Source organism: Dendropsophus ebraccatus, chromosome 8 (genome assembly GCF_027789765.1).
Source record: "Dendropsophus ebraccatus isolate aDenEbr1 chromosome 8, aDenEbr1.pat, whole genome shotgun sequence".
Classification (NCBI taxonomy): Eukaryota; Metazoa; Chordata; class Amphibia; order Anura; family Hylidae; genus Dendropsophus; species Dendropsophus ebraccatus.
Window position 1 is genome coordinate 112,725,590 of NC_091461.1, and position 23,102 is coordinate 112,748,691.

The window sequence follows — 23,102 nt, forward strand, 5'->3', positions numbered from 1 at the left end:
GCAGTATTATTTAGGCTTTGTATAGAAGTATTATTTATGCATTGTGTGGCTGTATTATTTAGGCATTGTATGGAAGTATTTTTTGCCCCTTGAATGGCAATTTTCTTTGGACAGAGAATGGCAGCATTGTGCGGGAAACTTGCTATGTGTGAAAGTATTATAAATAGTATGATGCAGATGTGTATATGGAGGGGCTATCTCATGTGTTGCCCAAGGGCCCTTTTTCCATAAAACCAGCTCTAAATCCTAACAGGGTCTTGCACAGTAGACCACCCCAAATGCAGATACCTATAAGGACCAATCAGGACTGCCTAGGACTGTTAAACACACACTATGACTAGAAGGCATCTACTTGTGACATAGCTTCTGCAGGACAGACTAGGCATGCTTGGACTTGTAGTCCTCCCCCAATGCCTTGACAAAGCCGTCACAATGCAGGAATCAATAACCAAGCTCCTGGTACTTTTCCGCACATGAAGGATAGAAACATCACATCTGGGGGTCCTTCACGTGATTGCTAGCTCTTCTGTCCAGTGCGGCAGGGCCCCTTCTAAGTGTGAGTGGATACATAGCTGAAATCCTCTGCGTCAGCTGTTTGACAAGGCTGTGAATAAATCCTTCTCCCTCATGTGACCTCATATCGCCTGGCTGCACCTGACAATGGGAGCCTTCCTGGAATAATAATAATATCCTTCATGGAATGCCTGACGACAAGCAGGCCAGTGGCCGGTCCTGGAGCAGGAGGCTGCGGGTGACAGCAGACAGCCTCATTGTTGTGGTACTGGTGGGAACTTTCACATTTTAGTCTGGCTCTGGCATCACAATGTATTGTCCTTAATAAATGAGCTATGCACTGATAGGTATGGGGGGTACCCAGCAAGTGATGCCCCCAGCTCTAGTCCAGCCATAGGGATGGCATTGCAAACAGTAGATGTGGGCATAGGCCCAGCTATAGTGCAGACCCCCCCCCCCTTCCCCCCACAGGTCTATGCACTAGATGCCCCCCCCCCATCAGGACCCCAAATCTGTCCTACCCCAAACCACACAATGCACCAGGGGCAACGAATCACAGCGTCGTCCTCAATGCAGATACAAGTGTTTACAATGTCTCAGATGATAGACCCCAGTCCCAGCCTGAGCCCACCGAGGACAGAATGGACCATACCACAAGCAGCGTTCTATAGTGAAAAAGGACTTACCAAATGGAGAGGTGTGGGCACCCCCCCTCCTGCCCATCTTCCCCAGGCTGGAGGAGATGCTCTCCCGGCTGAGTCAGGGGGCTCTTTGTTGCCGCTGTAATGGCATGTGAGGGTCCCTGCCTGTGTGACACTTACTGTGTGTACTGAGCAAGGATGAAGCTGCTGGGGCTGGGAATGGGAGGGATGGCTATGATTGAGGGGAGGAGAGACTCTCTATAGAGAACAGCAGTGTGATTGTGAACAGCATGGTGACACCGTATGTGTATACAGGATGGTGTGTGATTGTGAGTGACACTGTGTGGGTATACAGGATGGTGTGTGATTGTGAACAGTGGTGACACCGTGTGTATACAGGATGGTGTGTGATTGTGAGTGACACTGTGTGGGTATACAGGATGGTGTGTGATTGTGAACAGTGGTGACACAGTGTGTATACAGGATGGTGTGTGATTGTGAACAGTGGTGACACCGTATGTGTATACAGGATGGTGTGTGATTGTGAGTGACACTGTGTGGGTATACAGGATGGTGTGTGATTGTGAACAGTGGTGACACTGTGTGTATACAGGGTGGTGTGTGATTGTGAGTGACACTGTGTGGGTATACAGGATGGTGTGTGATTGTGAACAGTGGTGACACCGTGTGTATACAGGATGGTGTGTGATTGTGAGTGACACTGTGTGGGTATACAGGATGGTGTGTGATTGTGAACAGTGGTGACACAGTGTGTATACAGGATGGTGTGTGATTGTGAACAGTGGTGACACCGTATGTGTATACAGGATGGTATGTGATTGTGAACAGTGGTGACACAGTGTGTATACAGGATGGTGTGTGATTGTGAACAGTGGTGACACCGTATGTGTATACAGGATGGTGTGTGATTGTGAACAGTGGTGACACCGTATGTGTATACAGGATGGTATGTGATTGTGAACAGTGGTGACACTGTATGTGTATACAGGATGGTGTGTGATTGTGAATAGTGGTGACACAGTGTGTATACAGGATGGTGTGTGATTGTGAGTGACACTGTGTGGGTATACAGGATGGTGTGTGATTGTGAACAGTGGTGACACCGTATGTGTATACAGGATGGTGTGTGATTGTGAACAGTGGTGACACAGTGTGTATACAGGATGGTGTGTGATTGTGAACAGTGGTGACACTGTGTGTATACAGGATGGTGTGTGATTGTGAACAGTGGTGACACAGTGTGTATACAGGATGGTGTGTGATTGTGAACAGTGGTGACACTGTGTGTATACAGGATGGTGTGTGATTGTGAACAGTGGTGACACCGTATGTGTATACAGGATGGTGTGTGATTGTGAACAGTGGTGACACCGTATGTTTATACAGGATGGTGTGTGATTGTGAACAGCATGGTGATACTGTGTATGTACAGGATATGTGATTGTGAACAGCAAAGAGACACTGGTGGAGTTTTATCAAACTGGTGTAAAGTAGAACTGGCCCAGTTGCCCCTAGCAACCAGATTCCACTTTTAAATCCTCAAAGATTCTTTGAAAAATGAAAGGTGGGATCTGATTGGTTGCTAGGGGCAACTGAGCCAGTTCTACTATACACCAGTTTGATAAATCTCCTCCACTGTGTATGTAGAGGATGGTGCGTGATTGTGATCAGCATTATGACACTGTGTGTGTACAGGAGTGTAGTGACAGTGTCTGTGTGTGTTTTCATTGTGTTCAGAATGGTGACACTATGTGTGTGTGTGTGTGTGTGTGTGTGTGTGTGTGTGCGCATGCTTATAGTGATTGAGTGTGTTAATGTGTGTGTTGTAATCATGACTGCATTATGTTGACATTGTGTGCTTAAAATTGTATACATCATGAGGCCAGTTTGTGTGGGTGCGTTTTTGAGTGTGGTGTGGTTGTGTACTCTATGGTGTGTGTGCATCTATGTGTTTATATGTATTTATGTGTTTATTATGTATTTATGTAGAGGCGCTCATAGCTGGCGTAGGTTTCAGTGTCATTTTTCCGTAGGAAAAATGATAAATGCGGCGCACGCAGAGGCCACGCCCCCCTCTCCGCCCCACTGAGGAAGGTGGTGCAGATGGGGGACATGCGAATAAAATATTCACAAAAATACCCTTTGCCAAAAAAAGGCATTTTCGCCTTTTGATACGTCCCCCCTGGTGTACTAAACAGAAAAATGTAACGCTGATTATGGAGGCGCTCTATGGCTTGCATTACTTACAGGGTATGTTTGAGGCATTCTGTGGCACTGGTCATGGGATAATCTCTGACCGTGGTCATGGGGTATTCTTTTCCTGGCACTGGTCATGGGGTATTCTCTGCCTGGCACTGATCATGGATTTTTATCTGCCTGGCACTGGTCATTGGGTATTCTCATCTTGGCACTGGTCATTGAGTATTATCTCCTTGGCACTAATCATGGAGTATTCTCTGCCTGGTACTGGTCATTGGTTATTCTCTGCTTGGCACTGGTCATTGGGTATTATCTACCTGGCACTGATCATAGAGTATTCTCTTTCTGGCACTGGTCATGGAGTATTCTCTGTTTGGCACTGGTCATGAGGTATTCTCATCCTGAAACTGGTCATGGGGTATTCTCTGTTTGGCACTGATCATGGGGTATTTTCTGTTTGGCACTGGTCATGGAGTATTCTCTGCCTGGCATCGGTCACTGGTTGTTCTCTGCCTGGCACTGATCATGGAGTATTCTTTGCCTGGCACTGGTCATGCGGTATTCTCTGTCTGGCACTGATCATGGGGTATTCTCTGTTTTGTACTGATCATGGGGTATTCTCTGTTTGGTACTGATCATGGGGTATTCTCAGTCTGGCACTGGTCATGGGGTATTCTCTGTCTAGCACTGGCCACGGGGTATTCTCTGTTTGGCACTGGTCATGGGATATTCTCTGGTACTGATCATGGGTTATTCTCAGTCTGGCACTAATCATGGGGTATTCTCAGTCTGGCACTGGTCATGCGGTATTCTCTGTTTGGCACTGATCATGGTGTATTCTCTGTTTGGCACTGGTCATGGAGTATTCTCTGTCTGGCACTGGTCATGGGGTATTCTCTGTTTGGCACTGGTCATGGGGTATTCTCTGTTTGGCACTGATCATGATTTATTCTCATCCTGGCACTGGTCATGGGGTATTCTCTGTTTGTCACTGATCATGGGGTATTCTCTGTTTGGCACTGATCATGGGGTATTCTCTGTTTGGTACTGATCATGGGGTATTCTCTGTTTGGCACTGATCATGGGGTATTCTCTGTTTGGCACTGATCATGGGGTATTCTCTGTTTGGTACTGATCATGGGGTATTCTCTGTTTGGCACTGATCATGGGGTATTCTCTGTTTGGTCCTGGGATATTGTGTCCCTGGCAATGGTCATCTACACCATCTAACCATAACATTAACACCACTGTCAGGGGATGGGAACATTATGTAATATCTGGTGACAATAGCGCCTGTTATGGGGTGGGAGATCAGGCAGCAAGTAGTCAGTTCTTGATGCTGATGTGTTAGAAGTGGGCAAAATGGGCAAGTATCTGACTTACTATGATCAGGGGCCTAGAAGTGATGTCTGGATGACCCTGAGGACAAGATCATGGGGGCCCAAGCTTCATTGTTGTGCAGGGAAGTGAAGACTAGCTTGTCTGGTCCAATCCCTAAAAGGGCTGTAGAGCAAATTGCTGAAAAACGTCCTGCTGGCTATGATAGAAAGATGTCATCAGATCTAAGAGGACATTGCGTAGCCAAGTGGCACATACTGTATTAGGCTATTGCTGAGGGGAGAATATTCTATTATTGGAAAGATTCCCTCTGCCAAGATGTGTGTGGAGCTGTCTGTGGTACTTGCACCATTGTCTCATCTATAAAATGGCCGCCCGCTGGCTACAGATGTTAGTCTCCTCTATAGTCTATATAACCATAGAAACCACACAGGACTAATACCTTAGTGTAAGACCACATCCCAGACTTCTACTAGACTTCCCCAATTCTTAGAATTACTAGCTTGCTTTGACGTCTTGCAAATTATGTGGTCATCTGCTGTAATAGTCAACGCGTTCACTTAAAGGGAAATTTACCCTATACGAGCTTATGCCTTTAAGTCATAATACTCACATAAAGATAGTAAAGAGGTCCCAGAATTGTATAACATTCTCATGTCTGCATCATATGGGTACCAATACGGCTTCTCATACACAAACTTTTCAGTAAGAGAAATCTCTGAGCAGTGCTAAAGGGGTGTGAGCTATAGAGCATTACTATATGGAGGGGGGTACAAGGAGCCTTAAGAGGTCAATGGACCATAGAACATGTTTTTATTTTGACTGGTGTCAGAATGTTATACAGATTTGTTAATTACTTCTATTTAAAATCTCCAATCTTCCAATACTTATCAGCTGCTGTAGGTCCCGCAGGAAGTGGTGTATTCTTTCGAATCTGACACAGTGCTCGCTGCTGCCACCCCTGTCAGGAACTGTCCAGAGCAGGAAGGGTTCTCTATGAGGATTTGGACAGTTCTTGTCATTGACAGAGGTGGTGGCAGAGAGCACTGTGTCAGACTGGAAAGAATACACCACATCCTGCAGGACTTACAGCAGCTAATAAGCACTGGAAGACTGGAGATTTTCAAATAAAAGTAAATTACAAATCTAGATAACTTTCTGAAAACATTTTTCACCGGAGTACCCCTTTAGAGAAGTCCGGCGAAAATTTTTATTAAAGTGTATTGCCCTCCAAAAGTTATACAAATCACCAATATACACTTATTACAGGAAATTCTCATGAAGTGTTTTTTTTCCCTGCACTTACTACAGTATCAAGGCTTCACTTCCTGGATAACATGGTGATGTCACTTCCTGGATAACATGGTGATGTTACTTCCTGGATAACATGGTGATGTCACTTCCTGGATAACATGGTGATGTCACTTCCTGGATAAAAAATGGTGATGTCACTTCCTGGATAACATGGTGAAGTCACTTCCTGGATAACATAGTGATGTCACTTCCTGGATAACATGGTGATGTCACTTTCTGGATAACATGGTGATGTCACTTCCTGGATAAAATGGTGATGTCACGACCTGACTCCCAGAGCTGTGCGGGCTGTGGCTGCTGGAGAGGATGATGTCAAGGGGACACTGAGGGACACAGGGCACTGGAGGGACACTGAGCATCCCTCTGCCATCATCCTCTCCAGCAGCCACAGCCCGCACAGCTCTGGGAGTCGGGTCGTGACATCACCATGTTATCCAGGAAGTGACATCACCATTTTATCCAGGAAGTGACATCTCCATTTTATCCAGGAAGTGACATCACCATGTTATCCAGGAAGTGACGTCACTAGGTTATCCAGGAAGTGACACCATCATTTTATCCAGGAAGTGACATCACCATTTTATCCAGGAAGTGAAGCCTTGATGCAGTAGTAAGTGCAGGGAAAAAAGCACTTTATGTGCATGTCCCGTAATAAGTGTATATTGGTAATTTGTATAACTTTTGGGGGGCAACACAATAATTTAATAGAAATTTTCGCCGGACTTTTCCTTTAAAGGGATTTTCCTGTCTGACAAAGTTATCCCCTGTCCACAGCAGTTTCGCCACAACTCAATTCATTCTCTATGGGAGCTGCCAGAAAAACACCTTGACTATTCTAACAGGTTTTGAGAATATTGGTGCCCCTGTGGTCATACCCTGAGCGATCACCTTTATCAGACAGACTACCCCTTTAATTCTCTATCTATGCCGAGGATTTGGCGCTGTGTGTTAGCTGCTCCTATGCTGCCCGCTCTCTTACCTCGGCTAATAACAGTCTGCAGCTGCCTACGATATTAAGCAGATTATTTCTATGCCGGGAGGCATTCACATAATATCCTTTATGATGGCAGCTGCTGACCTGGAGGGGGATGCTATCCGTCAGGCGGTGGAGCACCTTACAGCCCCTGGCGGAGGCGAATATTATGGCGTCCAGGCGGGTAGCGTGGCTCTTACGACATTCCCCGCGTCAGCCTGGTAGCGTTTCTTGCTAGAGGGGGGGGGGCCTTAGTCTCCGGCTCCTTTACCTGACATGAAATATGATTTCAATTAGACTGTGCCGAATTACCATCTGTTTGCCGTGTATCCGTCTCGTCTCTCCAGGTCTGGGGACATAATGTCTCGCTTTGTGCTGTGAATACTGTGATATCTATGGGACCTGAAATCTAGTGTATTATCTACGCCGGAAACATTTAGTCATCATCGCGCTGAAATTGAAACAATTATACAGAGGTACATTACCTTCTAATCATTATGATCCTGGCGGCCATTGTGCCGCTGCCTCTCGCACAAAGAGGCACTTAGCGAGAAATCACCGACTTTTAAAAACCTACAACCGAGGAGCCATCGGATGATTACGAGACATTAAAGCACAGACATCCGTAATGAAGATACATGTATACAATCCCCCTGGATAGAACAATCGCCGGGCGATTAAAATTGCCTCGCAGAACATCACTTACAAGACGGTTGGTAAAAAGTTTGAATCTTGAAGCTTAAAGGGTTTTCTGGATTACAAAACTTTATTATCAAACACGCTGTTGGGGAATTCTGCACTTAGGCCCCGTTCCCACTGAGCAAAACTAGGGGAATTCCGCGGCGGAATTGTCTGCTGCAGAATGCCGTTAGCCTCCCGCTCATAATGGGAGTCTATGGGAGGTGCGCGCTCCTGCTCTGTCCGAGCTGAAGAATGAACATGTGCTAGAGAGAAATTAAAGGGGTACCCTGACAAAAAATTCTTTCAAATCAACTGTTATATAGATTTGTAATTTACTTAAATCTCCAGTCTTTCAGTACTTATCAGCTGATGTATGTCCTGCAGGAAGTGGTGTATTATCTCCAGTCTGACACAGTGCTCTCTGCTGCCACCTCTGTTCATGTCAGGAACTGTACAGGGCAGTAGCAAATCCCCATAGAAAACTTCTGCTCTGGACAGTTCCTGACATGAACAGAGATGGCAGCAGAGAGCACTGTGTCAGACTGGAAGTAATACATCACTTACTGGAAGACATAGAGCAGCTGAAGTAGTGAAAGATTTTTTAAATATAAGAATCCCCCAAGCCCTAAGAAAAAGGGGGACATGACTTTGGGAGGGGGAACCTATAGCCCCAGCAGTCTTGTCTGTTTAATGCTATACCTTTATACATTATTTATACATTTAGGCACAAGTGGTTCTGCTTTAAGAGGGAGGAGTATATGCCTAGTGTATTGGTATGAGCAGGGTGAGGTTTGGAATAGATATAACTTCCCATCTTTCTCTCACTTCCTCTCTTTCACTAGAAGATCTGGAGGAAAACATTTCCCTCCCACCCTCCCTTTCTTCATCTGTACGTTAAAACTAATTTTCTTTTGTAAGTGTAATAATGAATTTATTGTAAATATTATGTTTGTGTATGGTACCATGTGCAATGACAAAATTGATTTTATTTTCATTTGATTAGTTACAGTTTGGCATTACGCTTCTAAGCCCAAGGGAAGGGCAAACTTTCAGCCATGGTTCCCTAGAGGTTTCCTCCACAAGGGGGTTCTTTCTCTTCTGAGTGCTGGAGGAGGACTCTTTATGAGTGGAGGTTCCGCCTTGTTTTGCACAATTTTTGTAGTTTTGCCTGGACTTTTAGTTTCAAGTTATACATTTATGGCATTGAATTAATTGTGTGAAAATGTGTAAAAGATTAAAAATAAATAAATAAAATAATAATTTAAAACAAATTAAAATAAAATATGCATATGCATTTATTATCTGTCACAGCTTTGGTTTGGTAGCTCAGGAGTCAGGTGGAAGTTGCAGGCAAGTTGTAGTGGACTCCTTTGAACTCATAGAGGATGTTAAATGGCGGTTAACAGGCCATGGAGTATGGATCTTCAGTAGGGTCTTTGGAGCCCTTAAAGTAGACTGGCTCTGCTGTCTGGCCTAACTTGGATAGAAATCTTAGCAGGAACAAGAGTCAACACCAAGCCGGAATAAAGGGGTTATCCAGGCTTTGAAAAAACATAGCCACTTCTTATTTATATATATAGTTATATTTTGCGGGGAAATATAAAAATTACAAAAGAAGGCATACTCACCTACCTGGTTCCCTCGCAGTTCCTGGTATGGCATCATCTGGTCCCCTGCCTGATAATCTTCTGCTGAGACTCAGCAGTGACAGCCCGCTCATCTAATCATTGCCTGAGGCAGGACACTGCTCTGGCCAGTGATTGGCTGAGCAGGCAGTTTTTGCTAAGATGAGTATATATTCAATGTATAACTTTATAGGTATCAAACAAGGATGTAAAACAGAAGAATTCCACAGGTGACCCCCAGCAGGGAACCCCGTGGGACATTGTACATACTCCTTTCACCTCAACTTTCTACACCTATGTTCCTTTAATCTTAAAATGGTAGGCATGAAGGGCTGCAACAGGTGGTGTATTGCAGGTCTAGCTAGGTGCAGTAGTGCGCTGTCACAGGCAGAGTTGTGTTATATGGGTCACAATTCTATTAGATTAAGCTCTACTGACGAGGATATTCACAGTTTGACTGCTGTGATCTAAGAAGAGAAAAATTGTACTTACAGGAATCCTCTGCAGATTTGACACATGACACCCGGAGGGATGCTTGCAATAGCCAAATCACTAATGTGAACCTGATAGAGGGCAGCAATGCCAAGGGGCCCTTAAGCAATTTCTCCAATCCTGGACTAGGTGAAGAAAAAGAACATAGACAGATCCTCTTAGCATGGACTAGAACAATGGTGACTTGCTTCACATAACTTTGGTGGAGAGACTTTAGGAGATTAATAACTGATCTTATTGGTAGAAAGAGAGGCTGTGACCAGACTGACTAACTCTCATACATGTGACAGCAAAAATATTTAACCCCTACAGTGACAAAACCTTTCAGTACAAAGCTGGGTTCACACTTCGTATATTTCAGTATTGTCAGTATTGTGGTCCTCATATTGCAACCAAAACCAGGAGTGGATTAAAAACACAGAAAGGCTCTGTTCACACAATGTTGAAATTGAGTGGATGGCCGCCATTTTTTTGCTGTTATTTTAAAACAACGGCTGTTGTATTGAAATAATGGCCGTTATTTACTGTTATATGGCGGCCATCCACTCTATTTCAACATTGTGTGAACAGATCCTTTCTGTTTTTAATCCACTCCTGGTTTTGGTTGCAATATGAGGACCACAATACTGACTGAAATATACGTAGTGTGAAACCAGCCCAAGTATGTACAAAAAATATACAATACCCAAACTTATTATAGAGCGCAAAGCAAAGTATTTATCCCCCACTGGACAACATTAGACATTCGGCAGCTGTGAATCGGGTACTGGGACACTGCAATAACACCTTGAACCCTGCTCTCTGTCTTCTATTCCCTGGTTCTTGGGTGATTTTTTTTTTTACTTATTAACGTGAGGAAGTTTGACCTTCATATTGTTGGCCATGGGGATATTTCTAGAAATAAACAACACATTCATCAGAGTCACAAGTGAATTGTTCGGAGGGAATTCTGCCCATAAACAAAACCTCCCATTGTAAGGCCACAGCAGTGACTGTGACTGTGCAGCAGACGTGGTCGGACATCTTGCTTGTTTTGACATCTCCAAAACTTCTCTCATTGACTAAATGTCACACGGAATTGATTGCTTTGTCTCCTGGAACTGAGGGCAAGTCTTCAAGAAGATTTTGGAGATATTATATGTGTGCAAAGAATATAGAGTTTATCATGAAAGGGGTTATCAAGAATTAGATAAAAACAGCTTCTTTCTTCCAAATACAGCACCACCCTGGTCCTCAGGTTGTGTGTGGTATTACAACTCCATTCATGTGAACTGCAACACACAACTGGGGAAAAGAATAGCGCTGTTGTAGAAGAAAGTCCTGGAGTATAATACAGGATGTAACTCAGGACCTGTATAGATATACAGATACTCCAGAGTATGCCCCATCACTGTGTACATACATTACTTATCCTGCACTGACCTGGGTTACATGCTGTGTTATACTTCGGAGCTGCAATCACTATTCTGCTGGTGGGGTCACTGTGTACATACATTACATTACTTATCCAGTACTGATCCTGAGTTACATCCTGTATTATACTCCAGGATACTCGGGATCAGTACAGGATCAGTAATGTAGTGCAGTAACTTTCCTTTGTTAGGCTGCGTTCACACTACGTATATTTCAGTCAGTATATTTCAGTCAGTATTGCAACCAAAACCAGGAGTGGATTAAAAACACAGAAAGGATCTGTTCACACAATGTTGAAATTGAGTGGATGGCCGCCATAAAACGGTAAATAACGGCCATTATTTCAATATAACAGCCGTTGTTCTAAAATAACAGCAAATATTTGCCATTATATGGCGGCCATCCACTCAATTTCAACATTGTGTGAACAGATCCTTTCTGTGTTTTTAATCCACTCCTGGTTTTGGTTGCAATACTGACTGAAATATACATATACTGACTGAAATATACGTAGTGTGAACGCAGCCTAAGGGTATCTCCTACATCATTTCACTTCCTTTACATTAGGTCCAGCTGTTTGAGCTAGAACCCATTATTCCTCCCCGCACAGCGCTCATCCATATCGAATCGCCCTCGAATGCTCATTGCAATAGCAGTAAAGTTTACACAGCGCCATAATATCCACCAGTAAAATATTCCACTGAAATTGCATATTAAATTCTAGAGAATTGCCAGGAAGACAGTGACAGCACAAATAGGAACTGTGGCCAGATCTCAGCTGTAAGTGACTCCATCAATAAGGTTTATAGCCTCTCAATGGTTTTACGCAGTGTCAGGAGTTCACAGGCAAAATACTGACTATAATACTGAATGTTCTTCATTCAGACTGAACTTTGAGTTCCTAAAATATTCTATTCCAAGCATGAAAGTCACTTGGTGTATTAGCTGACATATCATAGAGGAGTGTATGGAGATAGCATGGGTGCGGGTCTGTGAAGATGACACCAGCAGAATAGTGATTGCAGCTCTGGAGTATAATGCAGGATGTAACTCAGGATCAGTACAGGATAAGTAATGTAATTGTGATGTCCTACCATGGGTGTTACTATTATATACACCATTCGTAAAGGTCTGTACTTATTGTACCATTCCACTCATCCCAGGTAACAAGGTCTGGGGGCTTGTGTCATCCCCTAGGACGGTTCGGCCAAATCTAGTGGGCATAAGGTGGTGTGAAGGCTAACAAAAGGTCAATACACGGGCACAGGTGTTCTTCTTCTTCTAAGTATTCTTCTACCTCATCTTACAACATCCCGGCAGAGCACAGTACTACTTGTTTTGAGACTCTCACGACATCCTCCTCTCTTCTACTCTGCCTCTTTGTATCACTCAGCAAGCTACTCAGTCAGCACGACTGTAATCTACACTGCATTCCTACTACAGATTCGGTTGCTGTATTGTCAAGTATTTGTCTACAAGTATTATCAAGTGTATTATCAAATGCTTTATCAAGAGAAACATCATAATTGTTTAATCTGCTGCAAGCATGCACTTTTCTAGTAAAACCCAGCTTATTTATGGTAAAGAGACTCTGTGATTCTTCGCCTCACACCGACACAGCACACACTGTAACCTTCGGACATTTCCCCTTTCTGTGGGTGGCAGATCCGATGGTCCTGGAGGGTCACTACACCGCTCTGGCCATCCGTGATTACACTAACCCAAGGGAAAAAGGTACAACCGACACTGGTGTCATGATGTAACACCTTAAGGCCTCTGCCAACCACCACCAGAGTGGAGTCACACTTCACCATCTAGCAAGTGACCGGCCGCTCCTCCGACACAACATCACCAGGGGCTCACACCACATAATGTGTGTACACAGTCACCCCACCAGACCCGTCCTCCCCGTATCCAAATACCATTGAGTACCCAATCTGTACAAATAAAAAAAATAGTTTTAAAATGTGGCCATGTTGAGGGACCTTGCAATGATGTATATATGTATAATGCTCTCCAAGCAATGCTATCAATATTACAGCTATTATACAGTATTTGTAAATTTCAGCGATAAGAAGATTTCGCCTTTGTTACTTTAAGTAGTCACCGGAGATCTATCTACGTGATCTGATCCAAATCCGGAAAACAAGTGGCCGCTATTGAAAATAATAAGAGGTTTGTTGCAGCAAGACAGAAGCGACTGTCAGCGGAGCCTGTTCTCAGCGTAAAGCCTCGGATTGCCCTAAGACTGATGGACGCCGCCGTCTTCAAGCTAAATGAGAATTTCTTGCATGAATGGCTGCTACCTTTCACTGTTGATGGAACAAACAGCCATTTAGGAAAACATCTTTTTTTTTCTTCTCACTTTAAAGATTACGACTTTGTCACCAGTGTTTTTTCATATAGGCAGCTGTGTATATATCCACACTGCAGAATACCAAGTGAGGTGCGAATAAAAGCTGTATCTATTGTACTGGACTGGAGCCATCAGGAACTAGGGGACATCAGATTAGGGCTCAATGCTCATCAGGGTGGACTGAGAAGGTAAAAATGAGTGACATCATCATGTGGGTGTTATGATGTCACTTAAAGGAGAAGTCTGGCAAAAATGTAAAAAGTATTCTATTGCCCCCCAAAAGTAATACAAATAACCAATGTACACTTATGGTGATTTTACTTCCTTGATAAAATGGTGATGTCACTTCCTGGATAAAATGGTGATGTCACAACCCGACTCCCAGAACTGTGCGGGCTGTGGCTGCTGGAGAGGATCATGGCAGTGTCTCTCTAGTTCCCTGTGTCCCTCAGTTCCCCCCTGCCATCATCCTTTCCAGCAGCCACAGCCCGCACAGCTCTGGGAGTCAGGGCGTGACATCACCATGTTATCCAGGAAGTGACATCACCATTTTATCCAGGAAGTGACCTCACCATGTTATCTAGGAAGTGACATCACCATTTTATCCAGGAAGTGACATCACCATGTTATCCAGGGAGTGACATCACCATTTTTATCCAGGAAGTGACATCACCATGTTATCCAGGGAGTGACATCACCATTTTTATCCAGGAAGTGAAGCCTTGATGCAGTAGTAAGTGCAGGGGAAAAAAGCATTTTATAAGCATTTCCCGTAATAAGTGTATATTGGTAATTTGTATAACTTTTGGGGGGCAATACAATACTTTAATACAAATATTCATCTGACTTCTCCTTTAACACTTTTCTCCCCATCCCAATGTACATGTATGTGATTGTGTGGGGCACAGAAGCCCAGGCTTGCAACAAGGAATAGGGTTACATCACAAAATCAGCCTTGGTCTAAACAGTCATCCGCTACTTTTGATGACATACTATACAAAGGACAGCTCTACATAATTTATTTGTTGGTCAAGGGTAATGGGGAAGCGTTGATTGACCTTTTGGACACAACGCTCTGATCAAGGCTAATCTTGCATTCAAAGTCCAGGCTCTATCCTGCTCCTAACCATATCTAAACCCCACTTCCTGTGTCCAGTCCTGATCTAGCCATTACAGAGACAGATTCTGAGACAGAATTCCCCTAACAACAGAAAATAAACATCAGAGTGCAGGGAAGTGAAACACCTAGGGGCTATCCTAAAGGGGTTATCCAGCATTAGAAAAACATGGCTACTTTCTTCCAGAGATAGCATGACTCTTGTCTCCAGTCCAGGTGTGCTCTGCAATTATGCTCCATTCACTTCAATGGAAAGGAGTAGCAAAATCACATCCAAACTAGAGACAAAAGTGGTGCTGTATCTGGAAGAATATGTCCATGTTTTTCTAACACTGGATACCCCTTTAAGTGAATGACAAATGTTAGGAATCACATAGGCTATCATATGGAGTCATATGACAGAGCCCATTATTTTAACCCCTTAGAGACTTTATATAATGTTTAGCTTTGTGGATCAGTAGAATTTTTTTTTCTCTGTTACCATTTGGAATACATATGTAGCGTTCAATACCTTTTGCTGATTATGTTTTGGGGTGGAAAGCTAAATAACAGCAATTCTGCCATTTTTATTTGTCTTTTTATGTTTTAGTATTTTTGCACAATTAAACTTGTTTCATAAAAAAAAATTTTCCCTGTAATTTTTATACTACTGGTTGTAGAGTAGTTGCTATGGTTTTTCCATGTACTACACACACACCCTTAGAGGGGGATCCTCTTCTGGTCTATGTCTATATCAGGGGTGTCAAACTCAAATACAGTCAATCAGTGGGCCAAAATTGAAAAATTGGACAAACTAGTGGGCCAACCTTGATAATTATTGAAGAGCACATGCGGCGGTCCTGGCAGTCAGAGCAGCACACAGTGTTTCTGGTACTGTCAGTGGTGTGCGTCTCCCAGCACTGTGCACTATGATAAATTGCAGAACTCTTTTATTACGTCCCTACCCACCTCTATACAAGCCCCCTTCTGTAACCCGCATGGTAGTTACCCATTATTTCCCCCGAGCAGTAGGTAATCCCATAATTGTGCCCCATATAGTAGCCAGCCCTTCCTAGTAGTCTCATATAGTAGCCAGCCCTCCCTAGTAGTCTCATATAGTAGCCAGCCCTCCCTAGTAGTATCATATAGTAGCCAGCCCTCCACTGTAGTCCCTTATATACTAGCCAGCCCTCCCATGTAGTCTCTTATATAGTAGCCAGCCCTCCCCTGTAGTCTCTTATATAGTAGCCAGCCCTCCCCTGTAGTCTCATATAGTAGCCAGCCCTCCCCAGTAGTCTCATATAGTAGCCAGCCCTCCCCAGTAGTCTCATATAGAAACCAGCCCTCCCCAGTAGTCTCATATAGTAGTCAGCCCTCCCCAGTAGTCTCATATAGTAGCCAGCCCCTAGAACCCACCCTACCTCTGGATACAGCCCCCCGTACTTACCCCATCCTGGCAGTCCCACACCTGATGCCAGTCTCGCTATGGAAATACGTCAGCCCGCTTATCTTCTCATGGAAGTAAGGGGGTGCCGTATCCAGGGCTAGGGTGGGTTCGTGAAGGGCTGTCCAGGCGTGACAGGTTGTCCCAATAGCCATTTCTGGGGCCCCAGAAGCCGCAGGAGGCGCTGGGCACAGGACATGTGCGATGACGTCACTGTGCTGCAGACATCAGGAAACCGCTCAAATATTCCTAGGCCGCAGGCTAATGCCTGAGGCCTACAAGATTATAATATGGGCGGTCTGAGCAGCTGTCTGGACCATCCATATTATAACCTAATGCAATGTGGGCGGGCCAGATGTAATTCAAAAATAATGACACTGTGGGACAGATTTGGCCCGTGGGCCAGAGTTTGACATGTCTGGTCTATATCATACCCTTAGCAACAGGTGGTCTGTGTCTATCGACTCCTGTTCTATTTTGCTGCTCCCACCTCTTCTATGGCAGCTATAACTTGACCCCTCATTGAGCTAATCCAATATGAAGACTAGGCTTAGGGCCGTATTACACGGCCTGCCATTACGGAGGAAGCAAACGCCGACCTGTCAGGTCAGCGCTTGCTTGCTCCTCATTCCCCGCTTACTGTCTGTGCTATTACACACACAGACATGGAGTGGGTAAGAGTTGGGGGGGGGGGGGGGAACGCAGGCAGCAATGGGAGGGGCAGCCCAAACAATCCTTAGATCGTTCGGGTGGCCCATTGAAGATAGTGGTGTTCTGCTGCCACCACTCCTATTACAGCAGACTGTCACTATTGCTGACGTTTTGATAGGTCATGTTTTTAGACAACAATCAGCCAACATCACGCCAGAACGGACGGTAATTGGCCAAGTACGGCCGATAATCGTTTGGTGTAATAGAGCCCTTAGTCGTTTTCAAGGGTGACTGGTAAATTTCTGAGATAGAGGAAGAGGAGGTAGAAACTGGGCTTAGTTAGTTCTACCTATGTTGTCCCTATAAAAAAAAAATCAAAATGGACCCCAGTTGCTATTAAAACCCATAAAAGCTGCTTCAAACGCAATATTCTACTTTTAGATACAAAATCCCATGATAACATGGGGTTCTCTGCTGCCTTGATAAATAATACGGTTCTGTGACATCTGCAATGGACCCATTAGTTTCAATGGCATGTAATAAAGCCATGTTCCATGCCTCAAAAAGAAAAAAAATAACAGGTCTTTTTACAGACCAGCATGTGCCGCACGGATCCGTACGCTGCAGAGAACTATGGATGCAGATCCCTAGTGCTGTCCGTAGCTGCGGGTCCATAAGCCTAAATGTGGCCACCACTAAGGAGAGCTAGGTGCCCATGCTGTATACTCACACACTTCAGCTGAATTGAAGGGATTGCGCTGCCCCTAGTGGTGGCTGCATGTAGTAACATGCAAAGGAAGATTATAAGTGCTTGCTGCCTTTCATCACTGGCTGTATAACCGCTGCATGCCCTGTAGGTATAGTACTGAATACTGACAATGTGACTGTCACACAGAGAGATGAAGACTGCTGTGACCCGGGCAGGGCAAAGTGCCAGCTGCGGCTCTTCAGCTTCTGGCAGCTCTGCTTCTTTTTTAGTGGGCAGCATAGCCCACCATGGACTTTAATGTATTGTCCACACGCAATGACAAGAACGGAGCTGACAAAAACTACAGACACATCCTTTCATATTGCCAGCGATAGGGGCGGGGGTCACAGCGGTCAGACTGAATGCGCATTGATCACACATTGATTCCTTTTATTGCGGCTAGAAGGAAAATACTTCATGATTAGGATTTTACTGTGAAGTTTCACTAAGTTTTTTTTTTTTTCCATGTAATAAAAAGATATTTCTGGTCGCCCTCTCAAGACTATAGGAGAACGTTACAGAATTTTCCTGTTGCCGTAGCAACTGCAAAATGAAATGAACGCTCCACAAAATGGACTTTTTCTGCTCAAATAAAAAATAAAAAAAAGCAATTTTGACATATCAGTCCTCTGAGTGGAGGCGCGCAAGCCCTCCCATTCAAAGACATAGCAGGAGGGATTCACGGCAGAATCTCTGCACCGAATCCGTAGTGTGAACGGCTACATTCACATAAGTTTGTCCATAATTGAGGGCCCATTTACTTCAATTGGGCTGTTCACTCTATCTGTAGTTTAAGGGATCTGTAATCCACAAAAATGACTGCAAAGCCCTCGTATAGACCGTAATTGTGTGGTGCCTCACCACGGGTGTTGCTATTGGTTACACCACTCGCAAAAGCCTGTACCTATTGTAAGTAAGTGATGATTTAGTAGTGATAATGTTTCGCCATAAGATGTCGCTATTGTAAGTCTTTGCACTTAGTTGCTGCACAGCTGAAGTATGCAAAGAGTTATTGTTTGCCTATATGTCACATGGATCTGTGAACCTATGAGAGTGTCTCCTTCTTCTGTCCTATCATCTCTTTCCTTTCTTCTTCTTTATGCACTCTTCACCCATTCACAGCGCACCTTACATGGAGCTGTAGATAGGAAATCACGTGGGTCGAGGAAGTGTGTGGTGTTTTGTATTGGACTTTTTAGGAAAAGGAGGCAAGCTAGAACGCTCCCTACAGTGGTTCCTTTGGGCCCTGGCCATCTGCCAGGTCCCCAGCCTTAAAGAGTAGTCTTAGTCAGGTTCCTGTATGGCGAGGAAGCAGGACAAGACGCAGCTAACAGTTTTCCTTTAAGTAACCTTACTTAGCATTATGCAGTGTTAAAACCTTTACAGGAGAGGACAAAACAGAGATCATCTCAACCCACACCGTGGCCTAAGAGCTAGGAACTGATCCGGATATAGCAAAGTTGCTAGAAGCCTATGAACTCTATCTCGCAGCGCGGTTGTCAGCAGGGAACCCTCGGCATTCAGCTCATCCCAGGTAACAAGGTCTGGGGCTTGTGTCGCCCTCTAGGATGGTTCCCCTAACACTGGTAGGGCAACAGGTGGTTCATTCTGACAAGAGTGGATGCACGGGCACAAGTGTTCTCTCAAGTATTGAAATCGCTCTACCTCATCCTCCAACATCCTGGCAGAGCACAGCACTACTTGGGTTGGGACTCTCTTGACATCCTCCTCTCTGCTCCTCTGATTCTTCTGTATACCTCTCAACACGCATCCCGGTCAGCACGACTGTACTCCTCGCTATACTCCTATCACAGATCTGGATCAAGTGTAACGTATACTGTTAAGGCACAGCTGTATGTTCTGCTGCACCCAAGTACCTTCAGAGTAAACAGGATTTCATTTGTGGTAAATAGACTCTGTGATTCTTCGCCCTGCACCAGCACAGTATACACACACTCCTTGGGACATTTCCCCTTTCTGTGGGTGGCAGTACCAATAGTCCGGGAGGGTCACTACATTACTCCGGACCACCGTGATAACAGCCCAAGGGAGCCCTCAGCAGCCTGGTAGGTCACTGACCACAGGGGAACAAGGTCTATCCCACCCTTTAAAATAAAAGCAGGTGTGCCACCATACCTGTGTGCCCAACTGGCACTGGCATCACGACACAACACCTTAGGGTCCGGTTACACACAGGAGTGGCGTCGCACTTTACCATGTACCGGCCGTACATCTGCCATAGGACCGTGGGGGCTCACCACAATAGCAGCACAGATCCTACCATACAAGATAAAGAGAGCATCTGTAATTTTTACACATCCGTATGTTTTTTTATGGAACACAGTTAATAATGTTTAAATCTTCACACTACTGTACTGACTATGCCGTGCCGCTGTGTCACTGTGCCCGAGGTGCAGCCCTTCGTCTATGCATGGACCGTATATTACGGATATGTGAATAGGGCCTAACTATCATCTTCTTTTTTGCTGATCCACAAAAATATGGATTACAGATGCATCAATTTTTTTGCGGATTGCAGACAATTGCAGGTGTCATATACAGTCCTGTAACAAGTACTGAAGGTTTAAATGCAGCCTAAAGCTTTAATCAGATTACCCTACATGAATATAAGCCAACAAATATGATATACTGTATGTGACTTGTATGAGCATAATGCAGGGAAGGGGAACCTTCCACCCTCCAGCTGTTGTAAAACTACAGTTCCCATCATGCTTGGACAGCCAAAGCTGCCCAGGTATGATGGGAACTGTAGTTTTGCAACAGCTGGAGAGCTGAAAATTCCCCATTACTGGCATGAGGTATAAAACACACATATATATATATATATATATATATTGTAGGGATCTTCCCGGGGGATGGTGTGTTTGGACACACAGACTTGGACTTGTAAAATAACAGCTTGGCATTTATTTGCAGCATAAACAGTCCATAACAGAAATATAGCAACACTGTGCTTTAAGAACAAAACAAAAAGGTCTTGCCCGTCTGGGCGCTAACTAACAAAGCAGGTTACCTCTCTGGCACTTCAGTCGGCAGTATTGCGGGGTGTGAACAGGCCCCAGCAGCGGCTGTATTCCCAGCTCTCACCAAACAGACCACGCAGGCTGTTCACTCCTGTCTGAGAGCAAGGACCTGTACACTGAGCCCACCTTTTGCCTTCTCAGGCTGATTGGGATCAGAGCTCACCTGATCCCAAAACCCATACTGGATCGGGGGAAGGGAATGGCAAGTCCCACTACCAAAACCTACCTGCCATTCCATGTAAGTCCAGGCCCGGCAATAATAAATAATAGCTCAGCAGCATAACACTGCTGAGCACCGATGCCTCCTGGACTCACCATCTCACACTATGTATCAACCTGGGTGAGATGTACATCCCCTCGAGCACTTTTCCCGTCACATGTCCACAATATATATATATATATATATATATATATATATATATATATATATATATATACAGTGGTGACTTGGTTTAAGAGTAACTTGGATTGAGAGCATTTTGCAAGAAGAGCTCAAAATTTTTAAAATTCTAACTTGGTGTAAGAGTTTGCTGCACTGGGTGTGGAGGGGGAGTGGGGGAGGGGCATGGTCTGCATAAGTGGGGTCTACAGCCCTGGAAGTCTCCCTCACATTCCAAATCATGGCAAATCCACTTCAGGCTGGGGCTTACATCAGGGGACAGGACTGTGTGTGGAGGTAATCTCTCCATAGCTGTAACCCCTCTCTCCCTGGACAGAGCTATACTGTGCTCACCCTGCTTATTGCTTCCTGCAGTCTCTGTCAGCCCTTGTGTTTCCCATCCTCTCCATTCCTGCTATAATGTGCCTGCACTTACATTCAGCTATACACACTGCTGTTATAATGTGCCTGCACTTACACTCAGCTATACATAATGCTGCTATAATGTGCCTGCACTTACACTCAGTCATTCACACTGCTGTATATAAACGTTTCTGTCTCTGTCCTCCTGCACACAGGGCCGATTCTAGCTTTTCTGCCGCCTGAGGCGAAAACTGACAAAGCGCCCCCCCCCCCCCCCCCCCCCCCCCCCCCCCCCCCCCTCAGAGCAATAGTCAGAGAGAGAAGATCCAGGACAGGCACAGTGCATTACCGCAGTGTGTATGGGACACCACTATAGATAACAGTGTGCTCTGTGCAGTGACCAGATTTTTTAACTGTTTGAGCCACTATGGGCCCCCTGGGAGCGTCAAAACAAACAACAATCTACAACTGCTGACCTCTGACCTCAGGAGCCGGAGAAGAGCCATAAAACGGGCTGCTCTGTTAACTCTTTCAGTACTGCAGAATGTAGAGTATTACTGTGCATCACTTACATTCTGCAATACAGAAAGAGTTAACAGCAGAGCAGAACATTACTTTTATGCCTCTTCTCCTGCTCTTGCACTGTGCTGAGGTCAGCTCGGAGGTCGGCAGTGCAGAGAAGACATAATATAGCGTCCCCGCTGCTGCTAACTTTTTCTTTTCTACAGTGTGTAAGTGATGCAGAGTATAATAACTATATCTATGTCTTATGTGATGTGAATATGAGGCTTCCAGTGCCTCCTCAGCGCTTCTCATGAGGCAACTGACTGAGCCGTAACTAGTTGTAATGATAAGGACACAGGACTCTGATGCCGCCCCCCTCAAGGGCTGTGTTATCTGCCACCTGAGGCAAACACTTCACCTCGCCTCATGGCAGATACGGGCCTGCCTGCACAGCTCTGTGCACTTCCTGATTGGTCCATGCTGAACACACACCCCTTCCCCATTGCTGTCATGTGACCACACAGACCTCTGACAGCAGCCCTGCTTCTCTATTCTAGCCTGCTGTACTACGCTCCTGCATTATGAGGATCTGCAGCTCCATCCTGTATCTACAAACTGCTGCTGTGTTATCTGGTTTATGCAGTTACTATACATTATACTCCACATGCTGATTGCTATACTGTACAGTAACTTATAATATCACAAATCCAGCTTTCTAAATGTTTGTTTCATCTGTTTTACATGTTATTCAGAATATAAAATCATTATTTTTGGGATGTGGAACCAATTGTCTGCATTTCTGTGATTTCTTATGGGAAAATTACAAGCACGGTCCCGGAACGAATTATGCTTGTAATCCAAGGATTACGATTACGAGCATTTATATATATATATATATATATATATATATATATATATATATATATATATATATATACATATATGCAATCTGAGGTAGCCTGAAACTTCTGGGCCCTACTTTGCAGGGTGCCATTGTGTTTTTACAGCAGACGGAAGATGGGGGGGGAGGGGTAGTGAAGGTTGCCAGGAGGTGTATAGAAGATTAGCGAACTGATAGTACACTACAATACATTATTGTTGCCTTCATGATTGTTCCACCCTCTACAGTCTTAATTCCGTTTCTGGTTTTTCTATGTTCTTTGCATTTGGCTTTGCTTCAGTTGTCTGCTCCATGTTTTTCTGTTCTCCCTGCACTTACCTTCACCTAATTGTGTCTGGTATGTTCTGATGGATAGGTCTCTTCACCTCTGTCCTTCTGTGTTTCTCTGCTTGAACCTATGAGCTTT

At 44.6% G+C, this 23,102-nt stretch overlaps 1 protein-coding gene across 1 annotated transcript in view; it reads right to left on the reverse strand.

Moving 5' to 3' along the window:
- Window positions 1-1,330, reverse strand: part of SLC44A5 (solute carrier family 44 member 5) — an 85,003-nt gene extending 83,673 nt beyond the window's left edge. Inside the window, exon 1 of the mRNA XM_069981462.1 lies at window positions 1,200-1,330. Coding sequence (XP_069837563.1) covers window positions 1,200-1,236 — 37 coding nt within the window. The 5' untranslated portion in view covers window positions 1,237-1,330. The remainder of the gene's footprint in view (window positions 1-1,199) is intronic.
- Window positions 1,331-23,102: the final 21,772 nt, after the last annotated feature.